This window comes from Dermacentor variabilis, chromosome 1 (genome assembly GCF_050947875.1).
Source record: "Dermacentor variabilis isolate Ectoservices chromosome 1, ASM5094787v1, whole genome shotgun sequence".
In the NCBI taxonomy this organism is placed as follows: Eukaryota; Metazoa; Arthropoda; class Arachnida; order Ixodida; family Ixodidae; genus Dermacentor; species Dermacentor variabilis.
In genome coordinates, this window is record NC_134568.1 from 244,817,827 (window position 1) to 244,838,373 (window position 20,547).

General features: G+C 45.1%; 1 protein-coding gene and 1 long non-coding RNA gene across 5 annotated transcripts in view; one reads left to right on the forward strand and one right to left on the reverse strand.

Moving 5' to 3' along the window:
- The window catches only part of Nsun2 (tRNA (cytosine(34)-C(5))-methyltransferase Nsun2), a 159,546-nt gene that overhangs the window by 24,959 nt on the left and 114,040 nt on the right, over window positions 1-20,547 (reverse strand). For 2 of the 4 annotated variants that reach the window (XM_075672617.1, XM_075672608.1), the window contains exons 19-20: window positions 1,802-1,926; window positions 968-1,174 (exon numbers count right to left, since the gene is read on the reverse strand). In XM_075672617.1, the coding sequence (XP_075528732.1) occupies window positions 1,008-1,174; window positions 1,802-1,926 (292 nt within the window). In that variant the 3' untranslated portion in view covers window positions 968-1,007. Of the gene's footprint in view, window positions 1-967; window positions 1,175-1,801; window positions 1,927-20,547 lie in introns of those variants that run through there. The other 2 variants (XM_075672634.1, XM_075672627.1) reach the window with 1 other exon arrangement.
- LOC142560497 (uncharacterized) lies at window positions 849-11,654 on the forward strand. Its single transcript, XR_012823382.1, has 3 exons — window positions 849-977; window positions 2,427-2,550; window positions 11,644-11,654. It is a non-coding gene; the product is annotated as an uncharacterized LOC142560497 (long non-coding RNA).

A 20,547-nucleotide genomic window follows, 5' to 3' on the forward strand; every position in this document is an offset into this window, starting at 1 on the left:
AATCGACCATCAAAGGGTTAAATGGAATTTGGATGGCTAACTTATTTATAACAATACTTCGTCTCTGCACTGAATTTCGCTACTGTTAACCTTTAATAAAGTTGGGGCTTATGAGGGGCATGATTTACCATATTTCTTTGGGAACACTACCCTAATGAATAAAAATAACTCGTATTTCTGCTTTGAATTGTCACAGGAGTGTGTTGCCTATGCAAATGTGGAGTTAATTTCCTTATTTGACTATTTTTGCAAAATAGGAGATCTTTGAAGTGACATCACAAATTTCACACATCCACCCTGCTTATTTTTCTTTTAGTATAAGAGAAGTTGGCATTAAAGAAATAAAGTCCACAGTACAATTCCTCATTGAATTTCACTCCTGAAAACTGGCTAAAGTCAAATCTATTATCTACAGTATAGAAATTAGTTTTATAACTTCAGTAAAGAAAGGGGGGAGGGAGGTAAGGGAAGAATAAAAAAATTTGAAGCCTCTTAAGAGTTCCTCTTCATCTCCAGTAAATGGTTATTCCTTTAAGCTTGCCATGAGCATATCTGTGCCTTCCTGCATTCCGCATTTTCAAGGCAATCGCTTTGAGCTTTGTGAAACCGATTACGCAGTTTTGGAATCTAGTGGCGTGGTGCACTAGCATATTAGCAATCTTCACCCAATCATCCAGGTTTGCGCCTTAGCACTGCCACTGTTTTCTGTGAGTGAGAACTTGGACCAACTTTATTCAGAGCACAAAAATACAACTGTGTAATTTCTGGTACCACTTCTATATGAACAAAATGGCAACTTTGTACACAGCTGTTGCAGCTCTCTGGAGCTGCCCCACACGGTCTTTTGAAATGTATCTTCAGCCTACTCAAGCTGTGCCACTTTCTGGTTGAGCATGGTCAGAGTTGTCTCATCACTGTCTCTGCTGGCATCAAGGAGAGTGCATCTCACATAGGCAGCATCAGAAGAGGATGACGTGGTGAGCATAGATGGCAAGCTTGAATGCATATTACAGAGAATAGTGGCTCAGGTATGCTTTGCTGAAAGTGTAGAGATTCCTGGCGAGTTGGTTATGCATACTGTAGTTGTAAATGATAAAGCCGTAGACAAGTCTTTTCTTGTGAACAGTGACGATTGTGCATGTGCACCGCTTTTCACAAATTGTAGAGTCATCAGCTTCAACAAGAACAAATGTTTGTGTTAGATAATGGCACAAGTCGCAATATGCGAAGGTAATAAACGTGCCAGCATTGCTTCGGTTTTGTTGTCAATGAACCAAATGTCGAATTATGAAATGAACTAAGAAAAATAAAATGACGTGCTTAGCACATCAATATGCTTTCATTTACTAAAGCAATCCACTACCCTCACTTCTATTCTACACAAAATCAGCACGCAAGCTGCAATTCTGATCTTCTCGTAACTGATAAATGCTCACAGCAGTGAGGGCACTGCAACTTCCTTTGCAGTGTGGTAGTGGTGTGAGACACATGACTTCATCAGACCAGACATGCTTTTAACTAGTGTGCACATCCTGATTATTTTTTCACTAGACAGCTGGCTGCTAACTAATTGTCCATTGCAATGTAGCCAGTGTTTGTGACATCACATGCTTTACAGAGAATCAAAACGAAACCAGTGCACACCGAAACTACTGCCATGAAACGTGTCTATAACTTATCAAGTATATCAGATGTATCTTTAGCCACAGCCTGCTGATCCACTATGACATTACAGTATTGCGAGAACATCTGGTGGATAAGTTTGTAAATGCATGCAGTAGTGCAAGTATGAACAACTCACCATACTCAGAAACATCGTAGCCACATACGCGAAGGTAGTGCACCCTTTCTTGCTTAGCTACGTAACACCTCAGCGTTGCCTTTCCTCTTCTCCCAGCCAGGACTAGCTGGAATTCATCTGCAGTCCTGCATGAAAGTTTACATTGCAGTTCAACATGAATAAGTTGCTTAATTCACCATGCACGTTTTGATGAAATGGCAGAGTCGTGCTATTTGCCACATGTGGTTTAAAAATAAACCATAATCTAAATGAGAGTGAAAACAGCTGGCCATCCTTTTCAGCTACAAATCCTCAGTACACAGAAGTCCTCAATAAGAACCACAGACTCTGATTAAACCATCTATACTAGCGGACAACTTTCTGTGGCTACGAAGGGAAAGCTACGGGAATGGAGCTTCTCCACACATATTATAGCACCAAGTAGTTTGTTAACGTTTCACAGTGCTTTTAGTTGCTCGGAACAGACGGGAACAGACGCTCAATCACGCAGCTTCCACATGCAATGGTTTCACATTTGCCCAGACGCTGAAGGGAAAAGCCGCAAAATCCGTAAACTTTTACATTCAGTGGTATGTTTTGTCTTATTTAACTGTTGCTAATAAGGTGCTTGTTTTGTCTTCCCCAGCTTAAACTAACATGGATGAAAATGTGGGACCCTTCACAGAAGCACTTCCACTTGTGCGTGCTTTGCCTCCCTTTATAGCCACAGAAAGTTGTCCGCGAGAATAGAAGACTCAGCCTCCACACGTGTAAGTCTGCAGAAGTTTCAACATCTGCATGAAGGCAGTTTTCTTTCCCGTTCATGTCAACTACTTTGTACACCAAATTTTATCGCACAATACACCACCATCCAGGTTCAAGTACTGGCTGCAGTCTATGTGAAGCTTTTTATTACTATTTAATTTCCAATACAGTGAGCCTTTTCGTGCTGTTACACAATGGGTATTTTCATTAACTGGCCAGATGTGTTGCGAGACGATGATACAAATGAAATGACCATGATGTATAGTGAAATAATCTAGCATGCTGTTTGTGATTCAAGTAGAAACTATAATTTTAAATTGGCAAAGAAAGTCTCAAAAACCAGTAAGTGGCACGGCCTGGTGGTGAAGTCTTGGTACTTCGCATCAGTGCTGAGCAGTACGAAGATATTGGTATCATGATATGTCTAGCAAGACGTGTATCAGTATCTGTATTTCCGATACATGAAAGAATGTATCGTGTACCTTAAGATACAAGATACTGGCTATCACAACATCACTGTGCAAAACTATACATATTGGCTGAACTTCGCTTCTCAAGCCGCCAATACGGCTGCCACTAAGCCACCTGAATAAAACTAAAGGCAGCGACATTGTCTTTAGAAACATTATAATACCTAAAACTCCGTTTTTCTAATGAGCGTCTATACAAGGCGTTTTAAGCTATTTTCCACAGGCACTGAGTTTTCTATTTATTATGCAAAAAAGAAGTGAGGCGTGCAGACAGGACACAAGAGTAGAGAAGTGGACAACACGAACGCCGTGTTCGTGTTGTCCACTTCTCTACTCTTGTGTCCTGTCTGCACACCTCACTTCTTTTATGCATAATGAATCCTTACCAACTAGCTCAGCTTTCTGTCGTTCTGAGTTTTCTATTGTCTGACCTTAACAGGTAAGTTGATAATACTTCATGCTTAAATGTCATCGCTATTAGTGGTGCCGCTTGTATCGTGTTTCTACGTATTCACTGTGATTGTGTGATACGGAACAGCCTTTCTATTCTGCTTTTATATATATATATATATATATATATATATATATATATATATATATATATATATATATAAAATATATACAGTAAAAGCTCGTTAATTCGAACTTCAGTAATTCGAATTTCGGGATAATTCGAACCGTACTACTTGGTCCGGCCTAGCTCCATAGAAGTCCATGTATAAAAAAGCCCGTTAATTCGAACGTGAGTTGGTTCTGCCACGGTTAATTCGAACTACGCGCCGCCGCGCCTGGGCGGCGTGCCGCCTGGCACATGGCCAGAGCAGGCCTTGTCGCGAGGCTGCAGCGGCTGAGTTGCCTCCAAAATGGGGAGAGAAGGAAAAAGCGGGTAAAACCGGTGCCAGCACCCGGCGCAGAGGCTGGAGGGCAAGGGGTGACAGCTGTGGCAACAGCTACGCCCTCTCTCTACCTCCGAGAACTGCGGTTTCCGGTTTTGAGCCGCCGATCTCAGAGGCCTAAGAATCTTGTCGTATAGCTGCAGTTGTTAACCGATGGACGGCGCAACCAGCACAAAAAATACATCGAATCCAGTACATCGCAGCGCCGCTAGCGCTCGAGAATTGAACGAATAGGAGGAGCCTTCGTCAACGTCTTTGTCCTGAACTCGCGGTGGTCTCGGCCGCTTTCGGCAGCCTCGAGTTTTCTGGTTTTCGGCGCGCTTACGACCTTTGTTGTGCGGATCGCTTGAAAAGTTAGGCCTCGGTGGTGTGCTTCGCCGTGCTGACGTGCGGTTTCAGAATGGCGTGCGCCCGCGGTAAATACTACTGCGCCAAAACACTGAAGGATAAATGCGACATCTTACGGGAAGTGGACGCCGGAGTCTTGTCGAAACAAGAAATCGCCAAGAAGCATGGGATACCGAAGAGCACGCTGTCCACTTATATAAAAAACATGGGAGCGGTCACTAGCGTCACCGCTCCCATGTCGGACGTTCTGAAAGACGTTTCCTTTGCCGACTACGTAGACGTGGATGCGAGCGCAGTTGTCTGTGGTGTGACCACAGACGAGGACATCATTTCCCAAGTTAAAAACATAGAGCCTGTCGCTGCCAGTGACGACGACGAGGAAGACGACGAGGCACCGGTGCGGCCCTCCGCTGCGGAAGTCGGCCGGACTTAATGCCGCCCGCCTGTTCTTCAGTTTTGAAGAAAGCGAAGAGGAAGCCTTCCGCAACATTCGCTCTTTAGAGCAGAAAGTGCTTGCTGTTGCCTTCAAAGAAAAAAAGCAGACCACAATTACGGATTTTTTCAAACATTAAATTGAACTGGCGCCATGCCCTGCTGCTTCCTGGTCGCGGTGTCCTGTTTTTCTTCATTGCTTTCGTTAGTTCGAACTTCGTTTAATTCGAACTGAGATGGCGTCCCCTTGCGGTTCGAATTAACGAGCTTTTACTGTATATAGCTTACCCTTAAATTTCTTACTGTTACAAATCACCAGGTAATCGGAGCTATAAATGGCAGTAATGTGAATAGTGGCAGTATTCTGTAGCGCTTTGTTCCACTACAATTCGTATGAAACGTTTTTGGGCTATACAAGTTTTCTCGCAAAAAAATCATAAAAGGATTGCACATTAATCGATATGTCGCTAGCGAACGCTTTACGCCAGCAAATAAGTAGAGTATGAAAGATCATTACAGCTTTATGTGCTCTCTGTACACACAATGTGTCACAAAAAATGCCACTACCAGCATTGTTGCTGCTGTACACCTGTCCGGTGATCCGCTATTGCATAAATGGTAATACGTTTATGGACAAGGTAAAATCTACAGCGGCATTTGTGCCATTGTGCAGAGGCTCCTTATTAACGTTCTTGTAATTTAGATGGCGACCCGGCAGCTGGTTGGCAAGCAGAGCAATGAGTCCCATCAATTACATAAGCGACAAGCAAAAACCACTGACAGCGCAGCACATAAAGAGCTTTCATGTTAAGCAGCTAAAGCAACCCCACTAAATTGGTTTGGAATGAAAATATTGTACTTTGAGCAAGAAAGACAAAAATTTTCAGATACCAACAGACATTTCATTCAAATGAAGCATGGTTAGTCGTAGAAAAAAAATTTCCAAGCAAATATTTTTGTGCACACGCAAGTAATATTGTGCAACAAAAAAACGACACAGACGTAACACAAGAAGACACACCACTTGGTGTGTGTTCTCTTACGCCTGTGTCATTTTTTTGTTGTGCAATATTACTTGAGTAATGGATTACCAACTTGCCCGGAATGCTGCTCTCATTAAGTGCATACACATTTGCTGCTACATTATATATACGTATCTATAATAAGAAACTTGCGAATGTATCAAAGTATCCTAAGATACAAATGGAAAGTATTGTATCAGATACAATAATTGCGGTAGTATATTTTATCTGTATCTCAAATACTTGTTGCCCGAGTATCTTGTATTGTATCATAATATTGTTACCTAGGAAGACGCAGACAAAAAGCTATATACAAGTACATTTACAAGGAAATACACCGCACTTGACCAAGAGGCAACAGCCCGCGCTAGCCTCTAATCGTCGTCGTCACACTGCTCGCCTCTTTGTCATCGCAAATACTGTTCCGTAGCACTACCCCCGGCGGCAAAAGCGCCGTCCCGGAGTGACTAAAGGCCGGACTCGGAAGCAGTGTAGTAGGCCAGAGTAGAGGACGAGGTTGAACTCACAGGAGCAATTTCGTACGTCACAGGCATCACCTGGCGCAGCACGCAGTAGGGCCCTGTGTATCACGAAAGGAGCTTCTCTGAAAGTTTGACATGATGAGAGGGCGACCACAGGAGCACGAGCGCACCAGGCGAAAATTGTACGTCACGGTGGCGGGCATTGTACTGACGCTGCTGAGTGGTTTGTGAGGCCGTCAGTCAAGTACAGGCAAGCTGGCGTGCATGGTCGGCGAGGGCGATGGCGTCGCTCGCATACTCGCTTGTTGAGATCGCGGCAGGAGGAAGTGCCGTGTCAAGGGGCAAGGTCGGTTCGTGACCGTACAGTAGATAAAATGGAGAAAATCCGGCGGTGTCGTGCCGGGAAGAATTATATGCAAATGTGACGTAACGAAGGGCTATGTCCCAGTCGTGGTGGTCCTTGGAAACGTACTTGGACAGCATATCAGTAAGAGTACGGTTTAACCGCTCTGTCAAGCCATTGGTTTGAGGATGGTATGAGGTAGTCGAGTCAGCTTGTGTTGAATGGAGCAGGAGCGCACAATGTCGACGATAACTTTCGAGAGGAAGTTACGACCACGGTCAGTAAGCAGTTGTCGCGGGGTGCCATGAAGCAAGATAACGTCATGCAAGAGAAAGTGCGCAACTGGTAGGAAGAGCCCGCGTGATAGCGTATCGGGTGGCGTAATCAGTTGCGACGGCTACCCATTTGTTCCCAGAGGATGATGTGGGAAAGAGACCGAGGAGGTCTAATCCAACACGAAAGAACGGTTCCACAGGGACGGTGATCGGCTGGAGATGACCAGCAGGTAGCACCCGAGGTGTTTTCTGATGCTGGCAGGGATCACAGGCAGCAACACAGCGTCGGACGGAGCGAGCGAGACCAGGCCAATAGAAGCGGCGGCGGACGCGGTCGTACGTGCGGGTTACCCCAAGATATCCTGCAGTGGGTGCGTCATGCATCTCAAAGAGCACAGTCTGTCGTAGATGTTTTGGCACGACAAAAAGATCAGATCCATCAGGGAGGAAGTTCCTGCGGTACAGAATGCCGCTTTGGAGGATATATTGGCGAACGGATGCGTCGGTAGGCGTAGAGCGCACACGCTCGATGAGTGCTCACAGCGATAGGTCTCGCTACTGCTGATCGGTGATGTTACCGAAGGCAGACATAGAGAAAATATCGTTGGCAGCACTACTGTCGGTGTCGTCAGGCTCGTCTACCGGGTAGCGAGACAGGCAGTCAGCGTCCTTGTGTACTAGTTGGCCAGATTTGTAGGTGACAGAGTACGAATATCCTTGGAGGCGTAAGGCCCAGCAACCAAGTCTTCCTGTAGGATCTTTCAGTGAGGATAACCAGCAAAGCGCATGATGGTCTGTGACAACAGAAAAGGGTCGGCCATGCAACCGCCCAAACTAGGGCCAGACACTCATGCTCAGTGATGGAATAGTTGCGCTCCGAGGGTGAGAGGAGCCTACTGGCGTAAGCGATAACACAGTTGTTACCATGCTGGCGTTGTGCCAGTACTGCACCAATTCCGTGACCGCTGGCATCAGTACGGACTTTGGTAGGCGCAGAAGGATCGAAATGGGCCAGAACGGGAGGCATTGTGAGAAGGTTGATTAGATGTGAGAATGCAGAGGCCTCATCATTGCCCCACTGGAAAGGGGCGTTTTTTTTTTCAAAAGCTCGGTTAGTGGTCGTGCTATGGCCACGAAATTTTTTACGAAACGGCGGAAGTACGAACAAAGGCCGATGAAGCTGCACACATCCTTGACACATTCCGGAACAGGGAAGTGTGTAACAGCGTGGATCTTGCCTGGGTCCGGTTGCACTCCATTCGCGTCAACGAGATGTCCAAGGACGGTAATCTGGCGACGGCCGAATTCGCAATTCGATGTGTTGAGTTGCAGACCGGCTCGATGAAAAACGTCCAGGCACTCGAGGTGCGTAGCGAACGTTGGGGAGAATACTATAACATTGTCCAAGTAGCACAGGCACGTGGACCATTTGAAACCGTGAAGAAGGGAGTCCATCCTGTGTTCAAAAGTGGCAGGAGCGTTACATACACCGAATGGCATCACTTTGAACTGATAAAGACCTTCGAGTGTTACAAAGGCAGTCTTCTTGTGACCAAGATCGTCCACGGCAATCTGCCAGTAGCCGGAGCGAAGGTCAATAAAGGAGAAATAGCGAGCACTGTGGAGGCAGTCAAGGGCGTCATAAATTCGAGGTAGGGGATACACGTCCTTTTTGTTAACCCTGTTAAGGTGCCGATAATCTACGCAAAAGCGCCAGGAGCCATCCTTCTTTTTTACAAGTACAACAGGTGACGCCCATGGACTACATGACAGTTCAATAATGTTCTTGGCAAGCATTTTGTGAACTTCGGCGTGAATAACGTGACGCTCAGCCGGTGATACTCGATACGGGCGGCGATGAATAGGAGGGGCATCGCCGGTATTAATGCGATGTTTAACGGCTGTAGTTTGGGCCAAAGGACGATCATTAAAGTAAAAAATATCGTGGTAGGAAAACAGAACACGGTAGAGCTCACGAGCGTGCTCGGACGGCATGTCGGGTGCAATCATTTTCTGTAAGTCGGCGATGGTACACGTTGCAGACTGCGATGGTAGAGGAGGATCGGCTAAATTGTCGTCTACTGTATCGATGCTACTGAGTGATCCTCGAATGAGAAGGCTGGGCCAGAGGCATCCTGCGTGTCAGCACTTACGCTGTCAAGCCGAAAATGACCACTGGCAGGCAGACGCAATTCGCCGTAATAGATAAAACTGTATGAGGTACTGTGATCCCGTGTGTAAGGAGGACGTCTTGCATAGGAGCCGAGATGTAGTGATCGTCAGGGACTGGTGGGGATGACACTAAGTCAACGTAAGTCAGTGGCGAAGGTGGCAAGCGAACGAAGTCGACGGAACTGAGGCGACTGGGGTGTGGTTCAGCGGGATCCAGAACAGGTAGGTCAAGGCGGAGAGTACTGGCGGAACAATCGATGAGAGCAGAATGTGCGGAGAGCAAGTCTAAGCCGAGGATGATGTCGTGGGGGACAGTGGGCGATGACTGTGAATAGTACAAAATGGAGCGATCGGCGAAGGAGACGCGGGCGGCACACATACCAATTACGGGGGCTGTTCCCCCATCGGCGACACGGACAACAGGTGTCGTGGCGGGTGTGATTATTTCCTTCAGCCGGTTACGAAGGTCAGCGCTCATTACCGACAAATGCGCCCCAGTGTCTATAAGAGCAGACACAGAAACACCGTCGACTTGCACGTCAAGAAGGTTCAGATGAGTAGGGAACGTCAGTAGAGGATTTGGCGGCGTAGGGAGCAATGCAGCAGCACCTTGAGGCGCTGCATCATCTAGTTTTCCGGCTGGGAGCGGCGTCCGAAGGGAGTCGGCGAATAGGAGCGACGGGGCTGGGGAGAGCGAGATTGTCGTCGTTGGGGCGAAGGCGAACGAGAATAGGGCCAGTTCGGCGCAGGAGAATCAGTGGCGGCATTATCAGAGCTCGTGGCATAGGGACGAGAAGGGCCATCTGGGGGGCGAGAGTAGGCAGTATAAGTAGACCGGGTCGGGGAACTCCAGCGACTGCGACAGTGCCGAGAAATGTGCCCGATTCAACGGCAGTGAAAACAAATGGGCTTGTTGTCAGCAGTGCACCATTCAGATGGGTTGCGGAACGTGGTGGGTAATAAGATGCGGGACGGGGCGGAATCGAAGAAGCCGGGTGGGTATCAGGGCGATGGGCCAAGCAGATGGTGTGAAGACCCATGTTTGCGAACTCCTAGCGGACAACTGTCTGGATCAGGGAAACCGTGACTGCAGGTGTGTTGGAGGAGCTAGGAGTCGAAGGCAGCCAAATAGGCGGCCTCGATCTCATGCCGGACGATCCTGGTAGCATCGCCAGTGTTGCTGGGATGAGGAGAGCGTTGGCACACGAAAATGTTGCTGGGGTGTTGGGCAGATGGGCAAACAGCTGGTCGATACGTTGGCTTTTAGCGAGTTCCAGGTGGCGGCACTCTTCTATAACTGCATCCACCGTCGCCACGTTGTTGAAAACGAGCAAGTTGAAGGCGTCATCGGCAATGCCTTTAAGGATGTGGGAAACCTTGTCCGACTCAGTCATGTGTGCGTCAACTTTGCGGCAGAGCCAAGACGTCCTGAATGTATGTGACGTAGGGCTCTGTTGATGTCTGCACATGGCTGGATAACACCTTCTGCGCGGTAAGTTGGTGACCGTAGGGGTTGCCGAACAAGTCTCGGAGCTGTTGCTTAAGCGAATCCCAACTGGTGAGCTCATCTTCGTGTGTCCGAAACCAAACTCGAGGTGTGCCACCGAGGTAAAAGACTACGTAGGCGAGCATGATAGTAGGATCCCACCGATTATTGCGGCTGACATGTTCGTACAGGCTGATCCAGTCCTTGACATCTTCCCCATCTTTGCCCGAAAATACGCAAGGATCACGGGGAGTGGGGAGAGCGATGTAGGTCGTCGAAGTGGCAGCAGGTGTCGGAGCCGGCTGAGTCGAGTTGTCGTCGCCGGGAGCCATGAATGAAGGCTCGACGTACTGTCTACTGCGAAGCTCCGCGACGAGGTACAGGGAACGTCCACCTCCACCAGATATGTTACGTAGGAAGACGCGTACGTAAAGCTATATACAAGTATATTTACAAGGAAATATGCTGCACTTGGCCAAGAGGCAACAGCCTGTGCTAGCCTCTAATCGTCGTCGTCTTCACACTGCTTGCCTCTTCGTCATCGCAAATACTGTTCCGTAGCAATATAATTACTAAGTATCTTTGCCTAGCCCTCCTTCGATGTAGCATATAAGATTACTGTACGTAAGTCAGCTGTTGTCAAGTATAGCAGACTTAGTGCTTAAAATTACAGTTTGTATATTATTAGGCTTTTGCGCTTTATTCTATGCATATTACGAAGTAAAAAAAAAGTGTACGCTAACAAGCGACACTGCCTTCGCAGTAATGAGCGGAGCGGTAAAACTGGCAGAGCTGTTCAATGCATTGCGGCGCACATGAGGGCTGCTATATATGCGTGAGTTTGGTTTGCGAGTTAGTACCCCGTGTTCTGTCGTCTCTGTGGGATACAAAATGCTATCGACAAATTGTAGCGTGGATGGCTGCCAGCACTGCAACAATAGCACCACTGGCACATCCTACCACTTAGGTTGGCTTGGAAAAAAAGAAAGAAGAGCCTGGCGCATGCAGCTAGCAAAAGCATGGCCTTCGAAATCAGCTTGTGTTACTTGGAGTGAGCTGTCACTGGGGCGTAGATTCAGGCACCATCTGTTATTATAAAAATATTTCAATGCTTTATAAAAATTGAACTGCAGGAACATAAGGTTGATAAACAAAATATTACTTTCTTACAGCTATAACCACACTTGTACGTTTCCCATCAATGCCAGCGTATAATTGCTATCGTGCTCACCTATCACTGTTTCCAGCATGTTTCTTGAGCATGACTACAACCTCAATGCAGATAAAAAAATTCTGATAAAAAATGTTGCACAGCGTTTTCCGTTTACCACTGAATGATTGGACACTCAGATCAGTAAGCTTTCCGGTGCACTAAAAAAAAAACAGGTACCATAAAAATTGGCTGTCAGTACCTTTAAAAGAGTACAGACAAAAACATTTTGAATTTTGTCTTTTCTGTTGTAATAAGTAGCCAATAACCCAGTAATAATGACATGGAGCATCGCTTGCTTCAGCACATCATGGCTAAATATTTCGAGCCTTGTTTATGACAACCAGTCTAAGTTATGCTTTCAAAGAGCAACGAGAAAGGTGTGACTTATGAGATGTCTCGTAAACACAGCTGGCATGCGAGCTTCGTGTTGCTAGTTTGTTTGCGCCATCAATGCATGCTGGATGTGCTGCGCGATGTCCTCCCCATCCTAATCCTCATTTTGTCGTCCAGTGGCGACAGTTTTCTGAAGACTGCAGTCGCTGCCATACTGGTCTTGGCCAATCACTTTCAGTGTGAGCATCATCAAATAAACCACATTTCCCATGCGGCAATCCTGCCAGAATGGCTGCTTACACAAGTCTATGCTAGTGCCACCTTGGCAGCAGCTAGCTTCCACATTATGAAGGCAACTTCACACTTTTCTCCCTCAAAGACCCGGCAGTTAATAGTGTCAAATGTTATATTGAACAATACGAACCATAAAATACAACCTTTCTGCAAAAATTCAGTAAGAACAGAGCAGCAGTAAGTGCAAAACATTTTTTTTATGCCTTTTGTGAGAAAAATGCATGAGCACGGCATGGACAGTTTCGTCACGAGTGATAGCCGAGCAAAACTGGTAGCGCAGCCTGCTCAGCGGCACAGCATTGTACTCCCAGTCCTGGAACGAGCATGAGTGAAAGCAGCATGATCTGCTCAGTGCACAAAGAGCAAAATTGGAACAAAAATTTATGCCGTAACATTGCTGCTTTGGTCTCCCTTGTTTACAAGCCACACCACATTGTTCTCAATGTCGCGAGGTGATGCACATGCGGTTGACTGCCTGCACATACTTTAAAATCGAATTTATATAAGTTCCAAGCTTCACCCGCTATTGATATATTGTTGATATGTGTGTGCCCACAAAAACCGATCTCGCAAGTTAGTTCGACTGTAGTAGTAGTTTCGACTAGTCAATACTCCTTCAATAGAAGCAAAACAAAATAAGCAAGCTGACAAAATACAAGCTGCACACAAAAAGTTTAAAAACAGAATACAGATAGTGTACAAACAGCACATGGCATGTGGCATATACTATATACAAACAACATATGGCACATGGAAATAATAACAAGCAAGCAAACAATACAATTACAACATAGAAACAGCATTAAGGGAAGACCCTGCTCTGACATTAAAAATTGACCCAAATATCTTTTTGCATTCCTCTGGTCTAGGTTGGTGTAGAGCATTTATTATTGCTTGATTGGATCCCTGTATCATTGAAGTTCAATGGCATTAACGGAGCAAAAACAGTTAATTCTATCCCAGTTTGAAAACAACCATGTTGTGTTAGGTATGTATGTAGACTTGGCAAAGCTTTTGATAATATTCAGCGTCCTACGTTATTTCAGAAATTAAAATGCTAAGGAATTCATGGCCATCCGCATGAATAAAATGTTATCTGAAACATCGCAAACAGGTAGTTGAGATAGATAGAAACAGCTTAGAGCTGAAGTCTATTTCTAAGGGTGCACCACAAGGAAGCATCCTTGAGCCTCTTTTTATAGCCTACAAAAATGACCTAATTCGCATTTACCCTAATGCCACATACGTTCTACACGCCGATGATGTCATCATATTTGTTTCGGCTCAAGAGAGTACTACAACACTATTGGAAAGAATGAACCAGATTCTTGCAAAATTAAAACATTGGCCATGTTTTAATTATTTAAGCAGAAACACAAGTAAAACAAAGGCAGTATTATTTAGACCACGAATAAATGATAATTTGCATCTTACGTATGGTGATACTGAAATTGAGCTGGTAAATCATATAAAAATTCTGGGAGTTACGTTTTCAAGCAATATGATATCGACAGTGTACTGAACCAGTTATTGCGCACTGCAGGTATGACATATAGCTGCAAAACTGTGTTTCCATTTAAAGTAAGGCTTTTACTTTATAAATAATGTTTTTATTCACTCCTCACCTATTCTTTTTTAGTGTGGGGCCCCACAGCTTCCACGAACTTGCACAAACTATACCTGATACACAAGAAATATACTATCTGAATACTTTTTAGCTTACCATATGATGCCCACACAGGTGAATTGTTTTAGCAGGCTGGAATATAATCTGCCCATAACTTCTACACTTTTAAATTAGCTGTAGTGATCAGGCGCGAGGTGAAAGAAAATCGACATTTTCTGCATGACCTTTCTCATCTCCAGCAAAACATTACATTGCTTAACACACGATATAAAGAAATGTGTAAAGTGATAACCCTGAAAAATAATTATCCCAAGGATAAATGATCCTACACAATGACTCCACTGCTTAATAAATATGTGAAAACTGGTATAGATTTTCTGTAGTGCACACCAATCGACTTGCGAAAACTGCATATGTTAGGTTTGTAAATTACACTGGCTCTCTGTTCACCTTTATACTTGTTCTTTGTCTGTTTATTAGACTCAGATATCCTCTGTATCTTTTTAAAACAGATTTGCTGTATGTTGCATGTTATTGCAATTGCTGTTGCTGACTATTTTGTACAAAGGTAGCTGTAGGCCTTTGTCAAGCTGCTTCTATGAAAGGCAGCTTTTACCTAGAGCTTCCTTCATCAGCGTGATGATGAAAATACACATTATTATTATTACCATTATTATTATTATCGTCATCTCTGATTGATTTATCCTTTGCCATAATCACCTTAAACATGTTGTGAAATGTTTTTCCTCATTCTCTCAAAGCAGCATTTGTGGTAGCACACTATTTTGGAGTGATGATATCTTTGGTTCTACTTATCCTATTGCAACAATTATTTTCTGTCACAAAGGTAGAAAACTGAAGTGTGCAGTATGCCTATACTATGCATAAACAAATATTGACAAAAATTTTCAAAAAGTAGTAATCTGTCCTGGGTGTTACTATGGGTTCATACTTTTAAAAAGTTTGACATGCTATAACTTTGACTCAAATCACTGAAAAGCATCCATTCTTAAAGCAGTGCATACTTTGATAATTCAATAGCATTTTTATATGTCAATCTTTATTGCACCATATATAGTTTAGTAAATAGCTCACCTCCAAGAAAAATGATGTTTTGAATTTCTATATAAAAGTTAATTACTCTGCAAGAAAACTGGATGTACATCTTAAATTATCACATGGAAATACATAAACTCCTTAAATTTCATCAAAATCTGACACAAAAAAAGCGGGTCTTGAGTTGCAGGGTCCCCCTTTAAACAACATACAAACAACAGAACCTGATATTAACAAGTAGCAATTCCAATACCATTTCATAAATTGTTAGGGAATTCAAACCTTCAAATACCTTTGCATTCAGTTTATTCCAGTTTTCTATTTTTCAGACAAGGAATGACTACTTGAAAATGTTTACCTATATTTTATCTCGCAAGTGACTTTTTGCAGCACAGCCGAAGGTACGAGGTGTACACAGGAAATATTCTTTCGCGGCAGAATATAGTTCCAGGCTTAAATGTCCGATTACTGGTGGGATTAGAGTTTAATTTTTGCTTAACACAAGATACATTACAGCGATACATAAGATGTTAGGCCCTTTGCGCATGCATGTCCTTAACTGCGAAGTACTGTGGCGGTTACCAATGGTAACTTTAATAGCTGCCCTAATCATGATTATGCAGCAACCTGGCAGCACCCCATGCAGCCCTGACCTCTCTTTGATCCCAATTTGAGCTTGTTACTGGTTCTCTGCCTTAACAGCAATAAATAAATGGTAAAATTCATCATTGCTCAGTATCATCTTACGCTAAGGACGAAGCATTAGGTACGTTTTGTTGTTAGTATTGCGATCAGCTGTTTATTTTGACGCTGCTAGGACTACAGGGGCATCGCCGAGCATTAAAGGTGGTTTGAATTCCATTTAGCAGATGCGCCAGAGCATTAGCACTGACGATGTGGAACGCTATGAAGTCCTCATTGTTCACTGCATCATTAATTTACTACCCTGCTCTAGTATGGTATGTGATGATGATGGCGAGCAAACACCAAACAGACACTGAGCAGATGATGTAGCACGTGTGAACATTTATCAGGGCGTTCCCTCTTACTAAAACTGGCTAAGGAGGCTGCAATGAACTGCTGAGAAAGCGTACTGATGAAGCAAAGCCCCGCTGTGGCATTCATGGAAATGCAACCTATGATTACAAAGCAAAAACATTGGTTGCATCACTGCACCAACTATGGAGCATGTATTAACAGCATGGCAAGCAGACGCCAAGCAGATGACACATACTAAAACCACAATTTGATTATGAGGCATGCCGTTGTGGGGGACTACAGATTAATTTTGACCACCAGGGGATCTTTAAAGGGATACAGAATAAAAATCCAAGAATATTGAGAAAGCACCACAAGTGCATTTCTAAGACATGATTGCTCTTGTATATAGTCATCATTTGGGTCATTTTTGAGCGGACGGCTTTATTTTTTATGCTCTGTGAGCGGCCACCAGGTCACATGCAATGCGCTTCTGACAAAAAGCCAGCGGATCCGATGTTACGTCTACCTTCAACAACGACAGGGCGAACTGACCGGCTGCACGCTGTTTTGTTTTTCCTGCATTGTGCCGTGCACAGTGCTTATTGAGAGTGACGGCATGAGCAGAGATTATGACTCCAACTTCGATGAGTGGCCTACTGAACGACCTCACACGATAAAGGCATATGCGTACAATCCGCCCGCGTCCTCTAGCGACGACGACGATGATGACGACCCACCGCAGCAGTCCCCCTCCACAGTGCCGAGGGAGCCTGGACCAGCAACATGGTAAGTGCTTACGCTGTGCATTGCGTGGAGACGTGGAGATTGCGTAGTAGACCTTGAGACATCAGGGGCGGCATCATATGTGGAAAATATATATACATGCGGTTCATGCGGCTCAGGTTGCAAGCTTGCATCTGTCATGAAGGAGAAAGCGAGCTGCTCAGTACAGAGTGGAGACGACCGCAGCGTCTACTACAGCATTAGCCACGCAAATTGCGGACGCCGTAATAGATGCATTTGGTAGATACAGTAGGAAAGCGTTGCCAGCACTTGTGTGTCTTGAAAGCGATCTGTGATGTGGCCAAAGTATGCACCTACGCGGGCCTCATCTTCAAAGCAATCTGTGATGTTTGCAGAGATGAAACAAGATGAAAGACAAGATTCTTGAACAGTTCAGATGAGGAAGCGATACGAATTGGATGGTAAACAACAAAGCAAATGCATCGCAGCAAACGTCAAACTTGACCTTTCATACACTCAGTGCGGGTAGTCGCTCGAAATGGGCGGGAAGCAGTGAGGCAGGTAAGCGTGACGCAATATTCGGTTGTGGGAAGCTTTCAGAAGAGGCCACTAGGTGCGGCGATTTGAGAAATATTCAATGATTACTTTTCGCTCATTTCTGCTCAGAAAGAGTGTTGTTTGGTCACTCTCGGCGCGGTGGCTATCATTGGAGCCAGAAATCTCGGCGACAAATTTTTTTATTCTGTATCCCTTTAACGTGCCCCCAATGAACGGGACAAGGGTGTTTCTGCTTTTCGTCCCCATCGAAATGCGGCCGCTGCGGACGGGGTTTGATCCTGTGACCTACCTCTCATGCTTAGCAGCGCAACACCATAGCCGCTAAGCCACCACAGCGGGTCAAACACATGTTGAGGAGCATTCAGCCTTCCTATTGGCCGAGGGGCCCTGCAGCTTCCTCAGCGTTGCAAGGAACTACCGAGATGGAGTATAGACGTTTGACAATGTATGGGTGACCGGAACGAGGCGACGCTCTACCAGGAGGCCATAAGTACTGGTCAGGACTTACATTTGGCATGCCAGTGAACAGTTGATGAAAAAATCTTACCATCGCTATTTTTCAGCCTGTAGCAAGTTTCGGGAAGCTAGCCCTGGCAAGCAACATGTTAAGAGATTTGTTTCTCCGATACTTAGAAAATATAATCACACAATAAGATGCTGTACTCTATCGACCTTTATTTATTTGCGATGATCAGTATGGATCTCAAACTGAACTCGCATACTCCAATGCAGGTCTAAAAATTGCCTTTTTTTAAAGCCTGAAATGTTATCTCATGAGCCACTTGTCTCAATTTACGTCCCAGCATTGAGTTTTGCTGTGCTTTGTCACATATGTTAACATGTTCGCACCAGCTCAGATTATGTGTGACAGTCAGGCTAAGGTATTTAACCATCATCCACTTAATAAGTTTATCACCAATTTTATAACCAAACCAAAATGGTGATTTCTTAGTTGCAACAGTCATGCACACAATTTGTCAAAGTTAATTTACATACTGTACGTAGCACAGTATTATATTTAAGGAATAATTTAAGGAATATTTTACCACTACTTTGTTATGAACGCTCTTCCCTCGACAACACAATAGACAATGATCCACGAAAAGACAAACCTCAATCCGTGGAATCACACAATTAGTAATATCATGAATACAGAGAAGGAATAATAATGATCCTGTCACAGACCCCTGGATAACTTCAGACATGACAAAGAAGTAGAGCGCTCGTTGGAGATTTCCACAAACTGCTGCCGATAATTAAAGTATGCCTCAATCCACCAATCACCATTCAACTGACACCATACATTTTCAGTTTTTATGCGAAGCATATTAACGTACGTTTCGGGCCTTCGCGCGACGCCCGGCGGTGGCCACCATTGACCCTGAAGTGGGGTCACGTGACATGACGTCACGTAATGACGTCACACAGGCTGCAGATGGGGCCTCATATCGCGCCGTCGGTCGCCTCCCGGCGGTGGCCACCATTGACCTTCAAGTGACCTTCAAGTAGGTCATGTGACATGATGTCACGTGATGACGTCACACCGGCTGCAGATGGGGCCTCATATCGCGCCGTCGGTCGCCTCCCGGCAGTGGCCACCATTGACCCTGAAGTGAGATCACATGATGTGACGTCACGTGATGACGTCACACCGGCTGCAGATGGGGCCTCATATCGCGCCGTCGGACGTCGCCCGGCGGAGGCCTCCACACTTCGGTTTGCGCCGTCGCGCGCGACGCGGCGGCGGCGCCACCATCGCTGCATCACGTGATATGTGACGTCACGCCAGGGATGAAGCGGCGCGCGCCCGCCGTCGCGTCAGTCTCTGTGCCCGCAACCGCGCCAGCGTCTTTGCGCCGGGCGTGTATGCGGTCAAGATGCCTCCAAACGCTAAGGATACGCTAAGGTTAAGCCCAGTGGATGCGAAGCATCCACTGGGCTTAACCTTGATATGCCTCCAATTTTTTTCACATGACAGATTTTCTCAAATGCTTTTGATAAATCCAAGGAGAGTGCATCAACTTGTTCTTTTAATTGCTTCTGCAAAATAGTGAACTGCTTTGAAGATTCATTATGCAAAAAGGTGAGCCATGCAGACAGGACACAAAAGAAGAGAAGTGGACAACACGAACACTCAGCTAGCTAGCTGGCTTTCTGTCATTCTACGCTCAGCTAGCTAGCTGGCTTTTTTTCGTTTCGGTCAGCTTACTAGCTCAGCTTTCTATCGTTCTATGCTTTGAAGAACTGCCCAACAGTTGAAAGGAGTCTGCAGAAACCATGCTGTCTATGATAGAACAAATTCATTAAATTATTTCTTTTTTCGATGTACTGCACCAAGTATTTGTGAAATATCAGTTTCTGCATCTACAGTGAAGACCTGGGCTGCTAGGAGCTATTTGCACACATATCACAGGCACTATTTCGGACTTTTGAAAGCTTTTTAATTATTTATCAAGGCTGTGGTAAACAAGCATTTCGATAATGGCATGTTAATATGAACACAATACCAATGCAAGAAAAAAAGAATCATGTTTGTAGCAGTAAATACTTTTGGGCTAGTTGTTCTGATAGTATTTCTACTAGGAACAAAGCTCTTAAGTGGCTCGTCGCTTAATTTCTCTGGTCCCAGTAACAATTACAGGTTTGTAACTCGTTTCAATAAAACTATACATACGTACAGTGGAACCCCGTTAATATGTTGTTCACAGGACCGGGAAGAAAAACATATCAGCCGAGAAAATACAATAGTGAGGAAAGCTCTGAAAATGAATGAAAACAATGCAGCTTTGACTTGAAACAATCTATTTCTGCCAAAGTAGGCTTAGGACTTAAAAAGAAATCGAGAATGGAGGATTGCAGTTTCTTTCGCTCGTTGGAGAGCACCACAAGTTTCTCAATAGCCTGAAAGGCCGCATTGCTGTCAGCGTCACTTTGAGGTGCGACATGCCTGCGGAGGAGGTCCAGAGCCATGACGGCTTCTCCAAAACTTGGATCTGCCAACTCCTCGGAATCTTGTGGCTTGTGCTCATCCTCATTGCATTCAGCGGCTTCATTCGCGACCAAGTTTGCAACGATCTCAGCGATGATTTGGCACTTCGTCATGACGGCAACATCCATGACGATGTAGTCGTTGTATGTGACTCCCGTGGTACCCAGCGTATTCATAGCCTCAGTTAGCTCTTCATCACAAAAGGCTGCTTTTGACTCATGTTCCATGGCAGTTTCCATTTCCCCGTCTATGCGAAAGCCACACCTCACGAAGCAGTGCTG